At 44.8% G+C, this 20,201-nt stretch overlaps 1 protein-coding gene across 1 annotated transcript in view; it reads left to right on the top strand.

Moving 5' to 3' along the window:
* WIF1 (Wnt inhibitory factor 1) overlaps positions 1-19,164 on the top strand; it is a 49,260-nt gene extending 30,096 nt beyond the window's left edge. Inside the window, exons 3-10 of the mRNA XM_028746906.2 lie at positions 3,214-3,322; positions 9,842-9,982; positions 11,164-11,259; positions 13,802-13,897; positions 14,838-14,933; positions 15,422-15,517; positions 15,687-15,782; positions 18,362-19,164. Coding sequence (XP_028602739.2) covers positions 3,214-3,322; positions 9,842-9,982; positions 11,164-11,259; positions 13,802-13,897; positions 14,838-14,933; positions 15,422-15,517; positions 15,687-15,782; positions 18,362-18,483 — 852 coding nt within the window. The 3' untranslated portion in view covers positions 18,484-19,164. The remainder of the gene's footprint in view (positions 1-3,213; positions 3,323-9,841; positions 9,983-11,163; positions 11,260-13,801; positions 13,898-14,837; positions 14,934-15,421; positions 15,518-15,686; positions 15,783-18,361) is intronic.
* Positions 19,165-20,201: the final 1,037 nt, after the last annotated feature.

Genomic DNA, 20,201 nt, shown 5'->3' with positions numbered 1-20,201 from the left:
GGAGTCTCCTTCTTTGGAGGTCTTTAAGCAGAGGCTTGACAACCATATGTCAGGAGTGCTCTGATGGTGTTTCCTGCTTGGCAGGGGGTTGGACTCGATGGCCCTTGTGGTCTCTTCCAACTCTATGATTCTATGATTCTAGGACTACAGAGACCTGGATTCAAATCCCCACTCAGCCTTGAAACTCATCATCCTGTTACCCTAGCTCTCAGTGTAACCTACCTCACAGGGTTGTTGTACAGATAAGCTTGGCAACTTCATATAAGTCCCATGGCTCTCCCTTAAGAATGACTCAGCTCAGATCTTCACCTATTCTATGTCGGGTCTCCCAGCTACCTTCCAAAATGCTACGGCAGAATTGCACAGTGGAAAGCAGCGCTAAGATGGAGAGAGCTGCTGGTTTGACTCACCAATTGTTGTTTTCAAACTATGAAGAACACATTGTTTTAATCACAAAGCCCATTATAACCTGGGTTTTGATATAATTAAAACATCAAAGCTGAAACAATGAGAAACAGACAGTACGGCCGTAGCTCTGATGCCATGGCTTCGTAGGGATCGACAGGAAACAAAACAATTATTTTTCTTCTGAGCAGACTATTTTGTTTTTAAAACAAGTGTTCATAAACAAAGTTGTACAGACCATTTGGATAGTTTGCTTATTCCACATTGCATGGAAAAACTGCATGCCTTGTATTAAAACCTACCCTGAAATTTAGCTGTAGTTTTCACCTCTTATCTCCTGTTTTGCTACCTTCCTATTCTTCACTTTATTTCTCTCAAATGTCCTTTACTGAGTGGAGCATTCTGCCTCCATTAGGCAAATTTTCACTTGCTTACCAAGTACCAAAAGGTTTAAGGGCTTCAGTGCTACACATAGGGGCAAAAGAGTAGATCTTTTGAGTGAGAGACAGTTGACAGATTTTATTTTTTTATTTCCCTTTTCCACTTCAATATGTGCCAATTTTTCTGTACGGTGGTACCTCGGGTTACATACACTTCAGGTTACAGACTCCGCTAACCCAGAAATAGTACCTCAGGTTAAGAACTTTGCTTCAGGATGAGAACAGAAATCGTGCTCCAGCGGCGTGGCGGCAGCGGGAAACCCCATTAGCTAAAGTGGTACTTCAGGTTAAGAATAGTTTCAGGTTAAGAACGGACCTCCGGAACGAATTAAGTACTTAACCTGAGGTACCACCGTATAGTTTTTTTTAATCCCTCTGCAGTTTGCTTGCCAACTATTCACCAGATATTGAATATCTGGTATTTCAATAACTGATGATTATACTTAGAGTAGACATATTAAAATCGGTGGACTTCAGCCATTCTGAGCATGACTTGGTGGGACATCAACCAGTATTTAATATCTGATGGTTGAAATTCAACAGTACTTAATAGTTGGCATTTGGTGGCATTTTCACTGCAATCCACACACCAGCCAGGAAGCAGAGGGGCTTAAGAGACTGAGGGGTCCACCATTGTGTCTGTAGACTCATGCCAGCTTGGGCAGAAGGCAGCGACAGGTAAATCAGCCGGGAGCTGTGCAGCAGGGCCAGAATTGGGTCCAAAGCCATCCAGTGATGCCAGTGGGACCAGCTCACAATCCAGCAGATCCCAAGCAGACTCAACCCTCCCCACCCCCACCCCCAGAATGTCCTGTTTAGATGTGTACTGCCAGCAGCAGGCACCCCATTAGCAGCATTTCTTCCCACCCAACATTTTGTGGAATAGGAGCTCTGGGGCAGCGTAGCTTCATGGGTAGAACCCTGCAGGGCTGCACAAAGGGACACCCCTGTCCTGTCTAGTTCTCCTTTACCAGAGTGCCACACCAAACAATCAGCTTTCCCTGCTCCCCCCTCATTTCTGAACTCCTGTCGTTAACATTTGCCCTTGTTTTCTAGGACCTGGGTCCTAGAAATATACTATAGGGACACAAGTGGCGCTGTGTTCTAACCCACTGAGCCTCTTGGGCTTGCTGATCAGAAGGTCGGCGGTTCGAATCCCCACGACGGGGTGAGCTCCCGTTGCTCTGTCCCAGCTCCTGACAACCTAGCAGTTCAAAAGCACACCAGTGCAAGTAGATAAATAGGTACCGCTGTGGCGGAAGGTAAATGGTGTTTCCGTGCATTCTGGTTTCCGTCACAGTGTCCTGTTGTGCCAGAAGTGGTTTATTCATGCTGGCCACATGACCCAGAAAGCTATCTGTGGACAAACGCCGGCTCCCTCGGCCTGAAAGCGCCCCAACCCCATAGTCACCTTTGACTGGAGTTAACCATCCAGGGGTCCTCTACTTTTACCTTTACCTTAGAAATATACTTTGCCCCTGCTGTGCTCCACCCTGTTTTATTATAGTGCTGCTACTGCCCAGCACAAGGGATTTGGATTGCAGCCTCTGACAGTTGTCAGCTTATCAGATTTCTTATTTGATCCCTACCAAAATAACAACAATGAAGGGTGAATGAAAAAAAAAATTTTGAGGAAGGAAATGTCTCGTTACAATTTTGAAGTACTTTATTCAATATATGAATGGCAAAATGACATTGGGGGGGGGATAGGGAGGGTTGAGTCTGCCTGGGATCTGCTGGATTCTGAGCTGGCCCCACTGGATGGCTTGGGACCCGATTTGGGCCCTGCTACACAGCTCCCGGCTGATTTATCTGTCCCGGCTGGCATGAGGCTACAGATGCAGTGGTGGACCCCTCAGTCTCTTAAGACCCTTCAAGTATCTGTTTCAATCTACCAAAAACAACAACAACTGAGGATTGATATCTCCACTGACCTTACAAGTTCACTTAACAGAACATTCATGACCAACATGACTAACTTAGGTTTGTTGATTTCAAAGGGTCTAGTCTGAGAAGGACTTGGTTGAATATAATTTGTGATGAACAGAGTAGTTTCCTTCGTGTAAGTGTTATTCTGTTCCTTTGTACTCGTACGTTAAATGTGTGATTTTTTTTTTAAAGAAAACAAAACAGTAGAAATGCAAATAAATAAATAAATTACAATATCTGTAAATAGCCCAAAATCCAATCCAATGTTCCATCTCCAGTTCTATTACTCAGAGGTAAGTCTTCCTATGCTCATTGGAGCTTACTCGTTGATACATATGATTGCAAGCATGAGTTGTGTTGCTCACCTTAGATGAACATGAAGAACAGATAGCCCGATGCGATAAAAATGAACCTCTCTTATGCATTCATTTTCTTGCAGGCTGAATACTTTTATGAATTCCTGTCCTTGCGCTCATTGGATAAAGGCATAATGGCTGACCCAACTGTGAACATCCCTCTGCTTGGAACAATACCTCACCAGGCATCAGGTTTGTGGATCTGTATGCATTTATGAGTTCAAAGATGGGGGGTTTGCAAGGAAATACCATATTTACTTAAATCTAATGCACCATCAAGGGACGCAGGTGGCGCTGTGGGTTAAAGCCTCAGCACCTAGGACTTGCCGATCGAAAGGTCGGCGGTTCGAATCCCTGCGGCGGGGTGCACTCCTGTCGTTCGGTCCCAGCGCCTGCCAACCTAGCAGTTCGAAAGCACCTTCGGGTGCAAGTAGATAAATAGAGACCGCTTACTAGCGGGAAGGTAAACGGCGTTTACGTGTGCGGCTCTGGCTTGCCAGAGCAGCGATGTCACGCTGGCCACGTGACCCGGAAGTGTCTGCGGACAGCACTGGCTCCCGGCCTATAGAGTGAGATGAGCGCACAACCCTAGAGTCTGTCAAGACTGGCCCGTATGGGCAGGGGTACCTTTACCTTTACCTAATGCACCATCAAATCTAGGTAAAAGGTAAAGGTACCCCTGCCCGTACGGGCCAGTCTTGACATACTCTAGGGTTGTGCGCCCATCTCACTCAAGAGGCCGGGGGCCAGCGCTGTCCGGAGACACTTCCGGGTCACGTGGCCAGCGTGACATCGCTGCTCTGGCAAGCCAGAGCCGCACACGTAAACGCCGTTTACCTTCCCGCTGGTAAGCGGTCCCTATTTATCTACTTGCACCCGGGGGTGCTTTCGAACTGCTAGGTTGGCAGGCGCTGGGACCGAACAACGGGAGCGCACCCCGCCGCGGGGATTCAAACCGCCGACCTTTCAATCGGCAAGCCCTAGGCGCTGAGGCTTTTACCCACAGCGCCACCCTTATCAAATCTAACGCACACCCTAATTTGGCCAAAAAAGGTGTGCATTACATTCGAGTAAATATGGTAATTTTACGGTTCATAATGAATAAAAAATAATATTATAGGTCAAACTGATCTGTTAGAGGAAAGGTTTGCCATAATGCTGAATATTTATTTTGTATAAATAATATGTGATCAAGAGAATGTAACTTCTCCTCTGAAACAGCTAATGAATAGCATCTTTTATGTATTTTCTCTGTACAAGCTAACCTTGTTAGTATTGCTAATGGGTGCAGTCTAGCAAAAGCCAGTCCAAAGTGCAAAGCATAAAATATATGTAAGTTAAATGTGACTCCTACTCTCAATGCTTACAAAGGCGTTACTATTATAAGCTTTCGGCATCTCCGTAGCAGTAGCCAAATAACAGTTGGTGGTTCCAGTCAGCGGACATGAACGATGACGGGAGCAAAATGGTTTTCAAGGTGGTTTCTATCCACTTTACTGATGTACCAGACTGAAAAGGGTGTGTGTGTGTGTGTGTGTGTGTGTGTGTGTGTGTGTGTTTCAAAATTAGAGATTAAGTATTTAATTGCCAGGTGGCAAAGACCTCAAACTTTAAAAAGGCAGTAACGAGTAAACTTTGGCAACCAATAAGGTTCTTCATGGGCCCGGGGGGGGGGGGGGGAGAGAAGTGCTCAAGGGAAAAGATTAGTTTTCTTACTGTATAGTATTTTTGTAAGAAAAACAAATGATCACACTGTCAAGCAAGTGATTGAAGGGAAATACACACAAACAGACATAATTTTATTTGCGTGCCATCTTTCCCCAGTTCAATCCTGTGCCAGATTTACGTATAAGCTAAACAAACTATAGCTTAAGGCCCCACTCTCTTGCCCCCCCCCCAAAAAAAAATTAAAGGGAAAAAAACTAAAGGAAAAAAAACCTGGATGTACATTTCCAAAATATAAGATAAAAAACCTACATACAGCAACAGTATTTTGTGTTGTGTAGGCTCCTATTTGTTATGTGCAAATGGCTTTAGATACCCATTAGGTCCATAAATTACCATATAGCACATATTCAACACAAAAAACAGCGGCAATTTGTTGTTGACAAAGGACAGCTGGACATATAAAGGGCCCCATTACCTTCAGTAGCTTAGGGCCTCATCAAACTTAAATCTGGCCCTGGTTCAAACCATGCTCAAGGCGGCTTAGAACATGGATAAAATACGTAACTACAACAAAACAAAAGGAGTCATAAGCAATGAATAAAACATTTTTTAAAAATTACACAACCAAATTGAACAATTTCCACATAAATCACAAGAAGATCTAAAATGAAATACAAAAATACAACAGCAATACTGGTCAGGCACATAACCTGCAGACTGCACTAGTGCAATACTGGCTATGCTTCTGCGAAGTTGCCATGCGCAGAAGCTACAATGCGTCTTGCACTGAGGCCAAAACTGTATCTGCAATGGAGACAACCCATATCTCGAATCTCATATGTTGCAGCTGCTACATAGAATTGTTGCCCCCTCAGGAGGAATCTGGCAGATTCCCTCTTGGTGGCCATCCCACAAGGGCTGATTCACACATACATGTAAAGGTAAAGGTAAAGGTACCCCTGCCCGTACGGGCCAGTCTTGACAGACTCTAGGGTTGTGCGCTCATCTCACTCAAGAGGCCGGGAGCCAGTGCTGTCCGCAGACACTTCCGGGTCACGTGGCCAGCGTGACATCGCTGCTCTGGCGAGCCAGAGCCGCACACAGAAACACCGTTTACCTTCCCGCTAGTAAGCGGTCCCTATTTATCTACTTGCACCCGGGGGTGCTTTCGAACTGCTAGGTTGGCAGGCGCTGGGACCGAACGACAGGAGCGCACCCCGCCGCAGGGATTCGAACCGCCGACCTTTCGATCGGCAAGTCCTAGGTGCTGAGGCTTTAACCCACAGCGCCACCTGCGTCCCTACACATACATGTATATCGCTTAAAACTGCATCGCTCCATGATTTATATCACTTAATGGCTCTCAGCTGAATGTGGGAACTGCCTCCAGTTGCAAATGTTTGTGTCTGGGATTCTGGGAAAGGTCTGTGTCTGGTGTCGGATCTACCAGAGCCCTTTCCCCACGAGCAAGCCATTAACTTGGTGTTTCAACCATTGCATGCATCCATACAGTGCTGGTTTGTTTGTGTAGACTGCACGTTTTCCCTCAAATTGCAAGTTATTGAGAGAGATACATATGGGAAAGGTCTTTTGCGATTGCTGCATCTGCCGCCACAAACTTGTTTGTGTCAGATGATCTGATAGCTTGGTAACCGCAAAAGCTCTTGAACTTTTGCTGTCAAAGTTATCTCATGTTCCACATCTGAAAGGGATGAAAGAAGGAGTGAGCGAGCTTCAGGCCTGCAGAGCAGCAAAATCACGGAGCTGTGAAACACGATTTCCCACGCAAATCGGGCAAGACTTGTGGAAGGATCAGGTTTTGTGCGTTCTGAAGTTGCTTCAGCAACTGACCATTTTGGAATGCTCAGTCTCAGCTCTCTTCCTCGTCCAGTCTTGGAAAGAGGCTCCTTGTTCCTCTCCTTTTGGGAGGTCTGAATGGAATGAAAGTAGGCTCGCTCTAATTGTAGTTCTGGTGACTTGAGTTCCAAGACTGCTTTGGAGATGTAGACTTTGTTTCCATATGGCGAGCATGTGCAGACATACAAATATACTTACAGGCTGCGCTGAATAATAAGCGCCCGCTAAGTTAATACATATGGCTTGCAGTAGTATTATTCAGTAAGCTGAGTTTGAAATGTATGTGTGTGCATCAACATGACACATTAGTCATTCAGGTCTCAGCGGAGCCGGTTATTCTGAAACAATGCAGCTCAGCAAATAACGTTTTCTGTGGCCTGTGAGTGGGAAAGAAACACCCAAGAATTTGACAGCTATGACCACTTTACCTCATGGCTCCTTTGAGCCAAATAAAAGTATGACATGGAACTGATACAAAATGGCATCTATAATGAAGAACGGTTTACGTTTCATATGATGATGCTATTGTGTCTGTTTGCAATTAGTATTTGTTTGCAGAAACAGTGAGCTGATCACCCCCCCCCCAAAAAAAATAGATTGGTGTTTACTAGCAGAATATCTTTATTAGCAGAGTATTTTGCAGTAAAATCCTCAAAATGTGCTGTACGGAGGGAGGGGGACCTAATAGGTGCAGTTCCAAAAAGCATCAATGAGAAGCTGGTCATAAAGAAAGCAGATAAATGTCACTATTAATCTCAAGCAGCGTTCAAATGAAACAACCACAAAACAGCATTCCAAGGCTTTGGGGTTACCAGGCTTTTCTCCTCATTAAAATACTCCAGATTTACTGCCTTCCATTGGCTCTTTGTAGTTAAAAGAAAGTTTGCATTAAAGGCAGCCATCCCCATCTATTTGTTGCATTTAGAACACTTAACACCTTTGGTTTAAACCGGTATCTTTTATAGTTTTTCTCTCCAATTCCTTGAGGAAATGACAGAACTATTGCTTAACGTACCGGTAGCCTTTTTTTTGCTAAAAGATATAAAAAGCAGAGACATCACCTTGCCAACAAAAATCCGTATAGTTGAAGCTATGGTTTTCCCAGTAGTGATGTATGAAAGTAAGAGCTGGACCATAAAGAAGGCTGTTCGCCGAAGAATTGATGCTTTTGAATTAGGGTGCTGGAGGAGACTCTTCAGAGTCCCATGGTCTGCAAGAAGATCAAACCTATTCTTTCTGAAGGAAATCAGCCCTGAGTGCTCACTGGAAAGACAGGTCCTGAAGCTGAGGCTCCAATACTTTGGCCACCTCAAAGACCCTGGAAAAGACCCTGATGTTGGGAAAGATGGAGGGAACAAGGAGAAGGGGACAACAGAGGACGAGATGGTTGGGCAGTGTTCTCGAAGCTACCAGCATGAGTCTGACCAAAGTGCGGGAGGCAGTGGAAGACAGGAGTGCCTGGCGTGCTCTGGTCCTTGGGGTCACGAAGAGTTGGACACGACTAAACAACTAAGCAACAACAATGAGTAGAAATAGAAACATTTAGACTTCACTGGTGCTTCTTCTCTATTAACATTGTGGAAGTTCCCTCACTGCGAGAAGTGAGGTTGCAGGGAACCAGGCAGAAGGCCTTCTCGGTAGTGGTGCCCGCCCTGTGGAACACCCTCCCATCAGATGTCAAGGAATTAAACAACTATGCGACTTTTAGAAGACATCTGAAGGCAGCCCTGTTTAGGGAAGTTTTTAATGTTTGAAGTTTTATTCTGTTTTTACTGTTCTGTTGGGAGCCGCCCAGAGTGGGCAGGGTATAAATAATAAAATTGTTGTTGTTACATTGAGATTTACATTTAAAGCAAAGTGTGGATTATGTTACTGCATTTATTTATTTTTCCATGATGCAACCCAGGGCGTCATACAAAGGATTTCTAGGCTGTGTACCATCCTGGTGTCAGACCAGTCAGACCTGCTTAGTTTTAGCAAGGTTTGCTGCATCCAATGGCGGAGTTTCATGCTCTGGCATCGGGGGGGGGGGGCGGGGGGCTGGCATGCGTCCCAGGGGCGTGGCATGCTGCCTGCAGGGGCATAGTGTCCAGCGTGGGTGGGTGGGGCAGCTGTGATGGCACCCCACCAGGTTCGCGCTGCCGGGGGTGGTGTGCTCCCCCCGCACTCTTCTTCTACCGCCAGTGGCTGCATCCTGCATCTTCAAACCATTGCCCTGCAACCATGGTTGCACTGAAGAAACTAAAGTTGCAAACTTCAATGGGAGTATATTCCATTGAACTCAATGGAACTTTCTTCTGCTACGTATAGGACTGTACTTTAGAAAAGATCTATATCCACATGTGACAGAGCTGCCTGGATATCCGGGGACATAGGAAGGATCTTATGTTGCAGCCCTGACCAATTCTCTTTAAGCATCACTCAGAGCAAAAGAAAATGATCTGTCAGCCACAGCCAAAGACAAGTCCCAGCTGCAAACAAGATTGGAAATGTCCCGACATGGAAGGCTAAGATCATTCACTCAATGAGTGCAGAGTGTGAAGAATTTTGTCAGTGTTGTTGAAAATGTTATTTTTAAAAGGAGACTTGACCGGTCCATTTCTTTATTTTAAGAATGGGAGTATGAACTCAGAATAATTTAATGGTGGGCAGCAAGAATCCAGTTATCCAGTTATAGGGTTACCCTATTGATTGTAGCTTCCAAGGTTTGCTCACATTGGTGCACAAGGCAGTCATAAGAACACAAGGAAAGCTCTCCTTGATCAGACCGATACCTGTTTCTGACACTGGTTAGGTGTACATAAGCAGCACATAAGTGCCACAAAAACAGTGCCTAAAAGCAGTGCCACTACCCTAACATGTCTTGTTGATAACTGACATCCCTTGGTACAATTAGTTGGGGGACGGACGGAGACAGAAGTTCCGTGAACTGTGTAGATGCAGCTTGTTTGACTCAAAAATCACCATGGTACCACAGTGCATTGGACGAGATAATTTAATCATTTGCACCTATTGTAGCACTTTTGCAATATGATCAGCTGTTTATTCATAGTACTTGTTTTGCTTATTTATCGGTAGATTATCACTGGTATGGAATGTCTTTTTTAAAAATTTCCGGATTTCACAGATAATCAGTAAGACCATCTTTTCTTTTCTTCGCACTTTGTCCCCTTCCCTTTTTTTTAGTTGTCCAGGTTGGATTTCCCTGCCTTGGGAAACAAGATGGCGTGGCGGCATTTGATGTAACGGTCATTATCATGAATTCGGAAGGCAATACCATACTCCAAACGCCACAGAACGCCATCTTCTTTAAGACATGTCAGCAAGGTAACCAGAACCTGCCCTTGGAAGGGAAGTTTGTCTGTCTTGTCATTGTCCTCACACATCTGGGGAATAGCGGGTCACATTTGTCAGACCAGAAACAACCTGAGATGCAATTTCTACTATGAATACATATGAGGATGAGAGTTTTTTGGGGGAGGGTTACAGGGATGAGGGAGGGAAGGGGGAAAGTTCCTCAGTTCTACAATTCTACGGTCTTTAGGAGGGCATCTCAGGAGGTCAGGGGCAGCCAGAGGCTTAATAGGAAGGTGCCTCCACTCCACCCCTCCCCCAAAGGCAGCGGTAGGTTCCAGCAACATCTCGTGAGATTTTGGTGAAATCTCGCCAGAAGCTGCCGCCGCCGCTGCTACCACCACTTCTCCTCACCACTGGAGATGGTGGAGAAGCTGTGGAACCTTCAGGGGTACTGCCTCTTAGTGTTACACCACTTGAGGTGACTGTCTCAGCTCACCCCATGGGCAGATGGGCCCCGCCGGAGCAATAGGATAGATCTGACCTCTCTCTTTGAGAGTAATCTGACTTTGTATATCCTATTCCATGGAAATGTCTCTGGATCTATCAGAGGCAAATTTAGGGAAGTGCAACCAGTTCACCCACACGGGGCACCAAGCTGAGAGGGTTGCCACAGGAGGTGCCCAGCAATGACTCAGAGCAGAAGGTGAGAGGCAGGGGGCACCCGAATTTTGGTCTCACACAGTTTGAAATCCCACCACTGGCCCTAGCCTCATCAATATCTGAACTCCTACTTTGGTGGGGCAAAAAGGGAATGGATCAGGGCATTCCAATGTGAGGAGAATCATTAAAGGGAAAATAAAAGCCCGGGAAAGGGATTGGTTTTTTTTTATAACACTACTCTCCTTTCACTTCTACCCTGTCAAAGAGCCCAGCAGGGTGTTGGGTGTGGCAGCTCATTTGCCTTCAGTTCTCCTCCTTTAGGATTGCTGCCTCAGCCTGTGAATATCTAGTTTCTTGTACATTTTATTTGAGCATCTCAGTCAATTTATACTACCAAAATGTCCATCATTCGGACACTGGGATTAACTTTCTGGGCATCTCCCACTGCTCCATCTCAAGCAGACTATGATGCTCTTACCTCAGACTGTAATCAGACTGTTCACACAACACATATTCAATTCATCCAATAATTATTACCATCTTCTTTGAAGCTGAATGTCCTGGAGGATGCAGGAACGGCGGGTTTTGCAATGAAAGGCATGTATGCGAATGTCCAGATGGATTTTATGGTCCTCACTGCGAAAAAGGTAATCGAAAGGCTTCAATTATTTCATGCGCTTTTATTTACACTGCGAGAACAGCCAAGCAGTCGCTGCCTTTCAAAATATTGTTTTGTAGAGATTTTCAGATGTGGCTTAGGCCGCTTCCAAAAATTAAATCTAAACGCATAAGAAAAATATTTTACGAGCTGTGGCTTCTCAGAAAACATAGATTGTTTATACAAAAAGATAAAGAAGTCTCCGCTGAATGGTTTAAAGGACGGAACAGGACTGACCAACAACTGAATGAGCGTCCATCTGGCAAAACATTAAGTAAAAGGCTGTTGCTAATGAACACTAGCTGTAAAAGTACCACAGTTATTTTACTCAGCTATTGTTACTGAAGAGAATGTCCCAATTTGATCATGAAAGCGTCTCCATCTGTGCGGAGGCACAGCCTGCCTGGGAGAGAGAGCGCAATAGCCTTTCCTCCTTTCCAGCGGGCCCTGTTTGCCAGAATCAGTTCGGGTTTCCTCAAATCTGTGCCTTGTAAATCCCTGCCCGTAATTTGTCCCTGTTTTGCTTTTGGCAGGCAATTCTGGGTATCTCAATATTTATTTATTTTAGGTGAAGCACTCATGCACCTAGAGTTATTCTTCCATCATTATTCGAGGTTGAAGTGGTTTGCCTTTGAGACTGTAAGCAGGGTATAAATATGTAAATGAAATGAAAATGAAAAGATTAACCACGCCCAGGCCCATGTCACTATAGACTCAGGGCGACATGGCTGGACCCACATACTCCCTCACACATGCCAGAAGGAGGAAGTAGAATCACACCTACTACACTTGCCCCAAACCAGCCCACACTCACTGACCACGATTCCCAGCAACTGTAGGGAATAATCGAATTGTAGAGTTGGAAGCTGGCCCTGGAATCATAGCTAAAAATTCCAGATAGGTGGTCTTTGTGATAATAATGAGAAAGGTCTCTTCTTCACAGCATTGAAGGTATCTATGCATTGGGGGCCGGTAGTCTCTTCTCCCATTTCGCACATTGGTTGTGTTTGGGCACAAGGATGAGCAAATTTACACAACCCGCAAGTGTCCGGGGGAGGGGTGGATGGGACGTCCTGTTTTTCTCTCACAAGGGAACAGCAGCCATTTGGGGAGCTGTGATCTTGTTCAATTTCACAATGCAATTTCCCCCATGAAAAAGTGCTTTTGGTTGGGCTGCGATCTCGTGCGGCATCCCAAAATGCATGTTTTGCGGCTCCATGCCCCCCCCCAACAAATTGTGGTACAAAATCATGGCTCCCTAAATGTCCGGTGAGGAAAATGAGAAGGTGACATCCAGGAAGATGATGTACCAGATTTTGCTGTCGGAGAGTATGAATTGACCGGTTTATATCCAATGCAGTGCTAAGTTAAAGTCAATTAGTGGTATACTTGTTCCTCTGGTGAAAGGTTTTGTGCCTGCAGGACATAGTCACACAATAAAATGCACAAGCAGGTTGAGAGTAACTTGGTTGCACGGTAAACGGTGCCATCTGTTGAGCAATGAGTTTCCGCTGGCAAACTTGCTGCATTGGATTCCCCTGTGGAGCGACATTAAAACTCACCTGTTAGCCTTCGCGTTAGCGAGCAGCTAACATTGGATATAGCCCATAGTTTTCTTCCATGGCAGCATGATGCCTAAAATGCTATTTACACGACAGCATATGAATCAATATGGCTACCTCCTCACACACTCACACACATAAACAAATTTCTCTACAGCCAACCAAAGACAACCAACCACACCCTAGGTGTTATGTACTGAAGTTCTCACCCTGGGCCAGCAGGGGGATACTGTAGATAGTTTTCACTCAGGTCCAAATATGCAAATAAGGGATTGAAAGTGACGTTCAGTGATTGGATAGTTACAGAAAGTTGTTACAGTTGCATTGTACTGGAGCGCTATATAAGCAGGCTGGCTGAACCCTTCAGTTCTGTTCTGTTCTGGCCTGTGAATAAACAAGAGCTGTTTGAAGAATCACTGTGTCGTCTGATATGTTCACCCACAACTTAACACTAGGCTACCCCCAACCTCTCTCACCACCAAGGAAATATAACAAGCAAATAGAAAGAGAACCCACACAAGTGACGCTGACCCCACACATATGCTAAGTAGAAAAAAGCATTGCCACCCCACCCCAATCACCATTCCCCGCTTTCCCCCTCTTATCTTCCCAACCTAATACTGCATGCAACACTAATGTCTCACAACAAACGTAACTGATCTGTAGAAAACGCAACTTGAAAAAAGCGACAATGCGTGTATTTTTGCAAACTAAGAAATCTGCAATACAAATTAATATTAGTATTTTAAAATGTAATTTGCAGGTGTCTGAAAATCAAAACTCAAGGATTTTATTACACCCGATTTCAGGCACCTTCTACTACTGCTGAATTCATTTTGCCTGCAGAAGAGACAGTTCATCTTAAGGAGTCGTATGAGTTGCAAGATAAAATGTGCTTTATGCTTTGAAGGTTTTTCGTCTCTGCATCAGTACCAGCATCTCACTATAGTGTTGATTCTCTCCATTCAGCTCTGTGTACTCCGCACTGCATGAATGGTGGACTCTGCGTCATGCCTGGATTGTGTATTTGCCCACCTGGTTTCTATGGCATCAACTGCGACAAAGGTATGCTTTAAAAAAAGGATTACAACGAGACCTGTGAGCTTTAACCATTCACTCAGTAGGCTAAGCCACCAAAGCTTTCACAGCAGATTTTTTTAAAAAAAATTCACCTCCAGTTAATTGGGAGAACTGCAAACAAGAACATTTGAGCAGGAAAAGTGAAGAGCAGACAGGACAGCCTAGCTGACAGTCTAGGGACGGGGAGGAATTTGATTCAGTTAGCATTTAAAGGCAGCTCTGCCCAACCCACACTTTCTGAAACAATATGTGAGCTGGAAACATGGCCATTTTTCGAAATCTGCGCTTCTCTGATTTTAGTGATACTGTGCTCTAGCCTGAAAAAAAATTGCATATACTGAGAAAAAATGTGCATTAAAATGCATATGTTCATGAAAATGACATACAAAAAATGCAGTATAGTTGGGGAAGAAGATTGCATACAAAAATGTGTATATTAGGAGAAATTCGCATTAAAATCCTGCTGAATTTTCATGAGGACTTTAAAAGAAATAATCTCAAACTGATGGAGAAACATGGAGAACTGAAATTAAGTTTGGAAAAATGAAAAACTGAGAGAAACCATAACTGATTAGCACATCCTACCCGAGTCTCAGCAAAGCTTAACCCTAGAATGTGCCCCAATGATTCTGGGACAGTTTCATTTTTCTTGTCGTTTGCCCTTTAGGATGCCAGCCTCAGCGAAGCCTGAGCACCATTCCTAGCACCAAAAATTATATTTTCCTGCCGTCACAGTTATGGCTCTGATGAACAGTTCGTTCAAGGCTGTCCTTTTATTGAACATGGCAGTTTCTTGCATGTGAAAGAGATGCTGTACCTCCAAATCCACATTTGAGTGCATTAAATCAGAGTATTATCCTTTCCTTGGGGCTTTGGTTTAATTGGCTTTTGAAAAGACCCCATACTTTTGCTTTGTCTTCCCCAGCAAACTGCACAACGACCTGCTTCAATGGAGGAACATGTTTTTATCCAGGAAAATGTATTTGTCCTGCAGGACTTGAGGGGGATCAGTGTGAAATCAGTGAGTCCTGATTTTATGCCATTTTCAGCAGACTGAAAAGATTCTTCTTGAGGTTCCTAACTACCAAAAGATGGTACAGGCAGCCGAAACGAGCTTTAGGTTTCACAACACTGGGCTGCCTGGTGTCTGGTTTGTTGGTTTATGGATTGGTGTTTACTAAGGATACAGAAGTCATGGGGTGAGGGCATATAGATGCTGAATGACCTGGGGAAGAGCAAAGCAGCCATGATCCCTTTTCTTGGAGCCCTCACACTCCTGCTAAGCTGTGGTATAAATACAATGTGCAAGCCAGGCCTATATTCTGGGTACAAAGTCTATTGAGTATGGGATGTCAGTATTTGTTGATCACAGGGGTGGTCCCATTTGCATCTCATAGGTAATAACTGCTGTTAAATCTGTAATCAACTCTAATGGGGCTGGGCCGGATTTCACTTAAGGCAATAAAGGCAGTGCTATCATCCTTTTTTTTTTTTTTTTATCATTTCTAGGCAAATGCCACCAGCCATGTAGAAATGGAGGCAAATGTACCGGTAAAAATAAATGCAAGTGTTCCAAAGGCTACCAAGGAGATCTCTGTTCAAAGCGTAAGTGCTCAATCAACTCAACCTTTTCCTAAAAAAGCTTTTGCAGCAGATTCGGGATTTTGTAATGTTTGGGCTAAACAGTGGGTATCCATTAGTGTGCCACTGTGGAAGACCCTTCAACAAAAGGAAACACTTGGTTTAGATATTAACTGTAGGTGTCTTATTGCAGCTGTATGTGAACCTGGTTGTGGATCGTATGGGATCTGTATTGAACCTAACACATGCCAGTGTCGAGAAGGCTGGCATGGAAGACACTGCAATAAAAGTAAGTGGCATTGACAAAATATGACTCTTCGCCTCCATAAAATATGCAATCTGTGTGGTGTGGGTTTATTGACATCCTTTCCCCACCAATCCCATTGCACAGGGTTGCTACTAGGCACTGTGTACTCAGATACAAGATGATTTAGCAGACTCTGGCTGCACTTAGACAGCACTTAATCCACCCATTTCCTTACCTGATAATTTCCGCTTTTTATGTGAGCTTGCAGCGGACCTCTCTCTCTCTCTCTCTCTGGCTAACTAACCTCACAGGTTGTGAGGATAAAGTGGGAGAAGATAAAAATATAATAAATACACTACAGTTTAAACGTTAGTCTCCTGAGATCATCTATTAAGAGCAATTCATTAGTTGTCTCATTGTCTTTTTGTCTTTTTCCTGTGTCATGCTAAACAGCCATAGGGAGGTACCCCTCCGCCATTCAAAGCCCAACTTTAAGATTACGTCTTCCTTTACTTTACCAGAATCCACTCAGGGAATCAGCTGGTGTTGCTGTCACCATATAGATCAGGAATATCCTGCATGGTACCCTCCAGACATTGTTGGACTCCGACGCCCATTAGCCCCTGCCAAAGCTCAGGGGTGATGGGAGTCAATCCCAATAACAAAGATGGCTACCACTGTTATAGGGAGTGATAGGAGCCAACTGATGGGGCTGGGGCCTCCCAACGCTGATGGACTTTGCCATTCAAATGGGTGGGGGTGACACATCATAATAATATAATAATAATATTAATTTATTATTTATACCCCGCCTATCTGGCTGGGCTTCCCCAGCCACTCTGGGCAGCTTCCAACAAAGTATCAAAATGCAGTAATGCATCAAACATTAAAAGCTTCCCTAAACAGGGCTGCCTTCAGATGTCTTCTAAAAGTCTGGTAGTTGTTGTTCTCTTTGACATCTGGTGGGAGGGCGTTCCACAGGGCAGGTGCCACTATCGAGAAGGCCCTCTGCCTGGTTCCCTGTAGCTTGGCTTCTCGCAATGAGGGAACCACCAGAAGGCCCTTGGCGCTGGACCTCAGTGTCCGGGCAGAATGATGGGGGTGGAGATGCTCCTTCAGGTATACTGGACCGAGGCCGTTTAGGGCTTTAAAGGTCAGTACCAACACTTTGAATTGTGCTCAGAAATGTACTGGGAGCCAGTGTAGGTTTTTCAAGACCAGTGTTATGTGGTCTCGGCGGCCGCTCCCAGTCGCCAGTCAAGATGCCACATTCTGGATTAGTTGTAGTTTCCGGGTCACCTTCAAAGGTGCATTTGTGTATTGGCAGTAAGTATCATGAAATTGAAATATGGAATAGACAGGAGGTTGGGCCTTTAGTGTTAAGACCAATATGTGTTATATTGTTTGCTAAGAAAATTATGTGTCTATAGTTATTCCTGTGTGTAATTTGGCATTTGTGTTTGTTTCTTTTTTCTTGTTGTATCAATAAAAAATCTTTAAACAAAAAAACACAAAGGTGCATTTGAGCGCATTGCAGTGATAATCAATCATGTGATTGATTATGCAGGGAGGGGCTGACCTGGGGTCCCCCAATATTTTATTCTAGTTGGCACCCCTGTAGAATATTGTATTGGCCCAAATATAAGCCGCACAAGAATATAAGCCGCACCTTTAAAATTGGAGGGGGGGGGAGAGAAAAAAGAAAAATACCCAAATGTCAGCCACTCCATTCCTCTCTGCTCCTGGCTGCATATTTGGGGGGGGGAGAGAGATGTGCTGCGTTGCCGATGGCCTTTTCCCTTCTTCACTCTCTCCCTTCCCAGCCTTGGGGGAGAGGACGGGGGCCTACGCACGGGGCAGGCGCTGCTTTGCCGCACTCCTGGCGCTGTTTGCCCCGCGCTCCTGGCTGCATACCATAAGGTCGTGAACATAAGTTGCACTTTAACTTTTCACGGTCAGTATTTGGGGGGAAAGCGAGGCTTATATTCAGGCCAATGCGGTAATCAAGCAAATTGCCTCTTGATTACTTGTCTGTAGATTTGCGACCAAGTACTGCAGGGTACTGGGACGCGAGTGGCACTGTGGGTTAAACCACTGAGCCTCTTGGGCTTACCAATCAGAAGGTCGGCGGTTTGAATCCCCGTGACGGGGTGAGCTCCCATTGCTCGGTCCCTGTTCCTGCCAACCTAGCAGTTCGAAAGTACATCAAAGTGCAATTAAATAAATAGGTACCGCTCCGGTGGGAAGGTAAATGGCGTTTCTGTGCGCTGTTCTGGTTCACCAGAAGCGGCTTAGTCATGCTGGCCACATGACCCGGAAGCTGTACGCCGGCTCCCTCGGCCAGTAAAGCGAGATGAGCACCACAACCCCAGAGTCGGCCACAACTGGACCTAATGGTCAGGGATACCTTAACCTTTACCTTACTGCAGGGTACACATGTCAAGGCAGATCCATAGATATAACAAGAAAAATCGCCTTTCGGAAATAAATGTTTGTCTCATGGTAGTACTGTGTGAAGTCCGGCGCAAAGTCCATATTGAAATTTCCATGTGAAACATTCACAGTGAAAGGGGGGGGCTGCATTTGTAGTTTCCTCACTCTTGAACTGGGTTGTTTTTCAGGGTATGGAGCCAACCTGACAAATGGCCTGAGGCCAACAGGCACCAAGCACAGGCAATACACGCCTTCACCGAAAAGGGCCGAGGAGAAGCAAGCGCCCCCTGAATCCAATTATATCTGGTGAACTCCAACATCTGAAACGTTTTATGTTACACAAAGTTCATAGCCTTCATTAACCTTTCATGTGTTGAATGTTAAAACGCTGTTCATTACATTTTAAGATTACTGGCCTGAATTTTACTAGCTTCGTTATAAACCACTGAGCTGATATTTACTATCCCTTTTAAGTTTTACTTCTCTAGCACAGTTATATAGGCTTCTTGTTTTCAGTGCTTTTTGGACCGGTTTCTTTTTTGTACTATATTTCAATTCTTTATTGACTTGGAGTCCCCCCCCCCCCTTTCCTTGTAAGGAATTCCTCAGAACAAATTGATTATCCAAAATTGGGGAGAGATTTTGAAAACGCTGGCCTGGAACCCACAGTTTTTCCTGGATTTGTGTCTACATACCTTAAAAAACAATTTTTTATTTTGGCATGATGCAGTCTTACATGTTCCGTTTAATAAAGGCAAAAGCTTTTTTTAATTTAAAGCCAATTCCCATTTCTGCAGCATGCTCTATTGAATACGGTGTAGTTGTGGCATTGAAACAATATAATATATTGGAAACAAAGTGGAACTATGAAGTATGAGCGCAGTCTTTGCATCGGCTTATAGCAATATAATATATTGTGTACACAAAACAGCTCTTATGTAATAAACATTTTTATACTGATTGTTATGTATGAAATAAAGATGCTGCTTTAGTTTTGTGTGCGTTGAGATGCTTGAGATGTTATCTGAAGGAGATGCACTGATCTTATAACTGTCGGAGGGTGCTGTAGCTCAGGAACTTCTGAATCAAGAAAGGAGTTGGGTGGGATGGCTTACAAGGCCCTTCTCACTCTGTGGTTCTGAGATACTAGGCCTCACGGTGCTCAGATTGTGGCATGGTGCAAGGGGAGAGCTTGCCCCACCACAAGGATCCAACGCCATCTCTTATGCCTGGACAATGATGATGATGATTTTGTTATTTATTCCCCGCCCATCTGGCTGGGTTTCCCCAGCCACTCTGGGCAGCTTACAGCACATAAAAAATTGTAAAGTGTGTGTGTGTGTGTGTGTGTGTGTGTGTGTGTATACAGGGCTCATCCACACTTCCACATGTGCTGTGCCTAGAAAGCACAAGTCCTAGCAGTTACCCGCTTGACCCATGCTTTCTAAGCATGGGTCCTGTTAAGTTGTGGGTGAACATATCAGACGACACAGCGATTCTTCAGACAGCTCTTGTTTATTCACAGGCCAGAACAGAACTGAACTGAAGGGTTCAGCCAGCCTGCTTATATAGAGCTCCACTACAACACAACAGTAACAACTTTCTGTAACTATCCAATCACTGAACGTCACTTTCAATTCCTTATTTGCATATGTGGACCTGAGTGAAAACTATCTACAGTATCCCCCTGCTGGCGCAGGATGAGAACTTCAGTACATAACAGGTCCAATGAGTTTTCCCCTTGCCCAACTCCCTTCCAAGGGAAGACCCACTCTTTAGTGATATATCAGAACAAATGGCAATCCGGGGAAAACCCAGATTCCTTTTAGCTCCAATTGAGCACTAAAGAGTAGGTTTTTCCCCCGGGATCAGTGCCGAACTTCAAGAGACCCACATCCCACCCAACCAAGGCAGATCCCCTGCCTGCCATCACACATATCCCCTCTGCCTGGCTGCTCCACTCCCAACACCCCCTCCAACCAGTGCAGGACACCTGTCCTGCTCACCACTGTCTGCAGGGGCAGCAAC

This window comes from Podarcis muralis, chromosome 10 (assembly GCF_964188315.1).
Source record: "Podarcis muralis chromosome 10, rPodMur119.hap1.1, whole genome shotgun sequence".
NCBI classification, from domain to species: domain Eukaryota; kingdom Metazoa; phylum Chordata; class Lepidosauria; order Squamata; family Lacertidae; genus Podarcis; species Podarcis muralis.
This window is presented reverse-complemented; position numbering and strand designations above follow the sequence as displayed.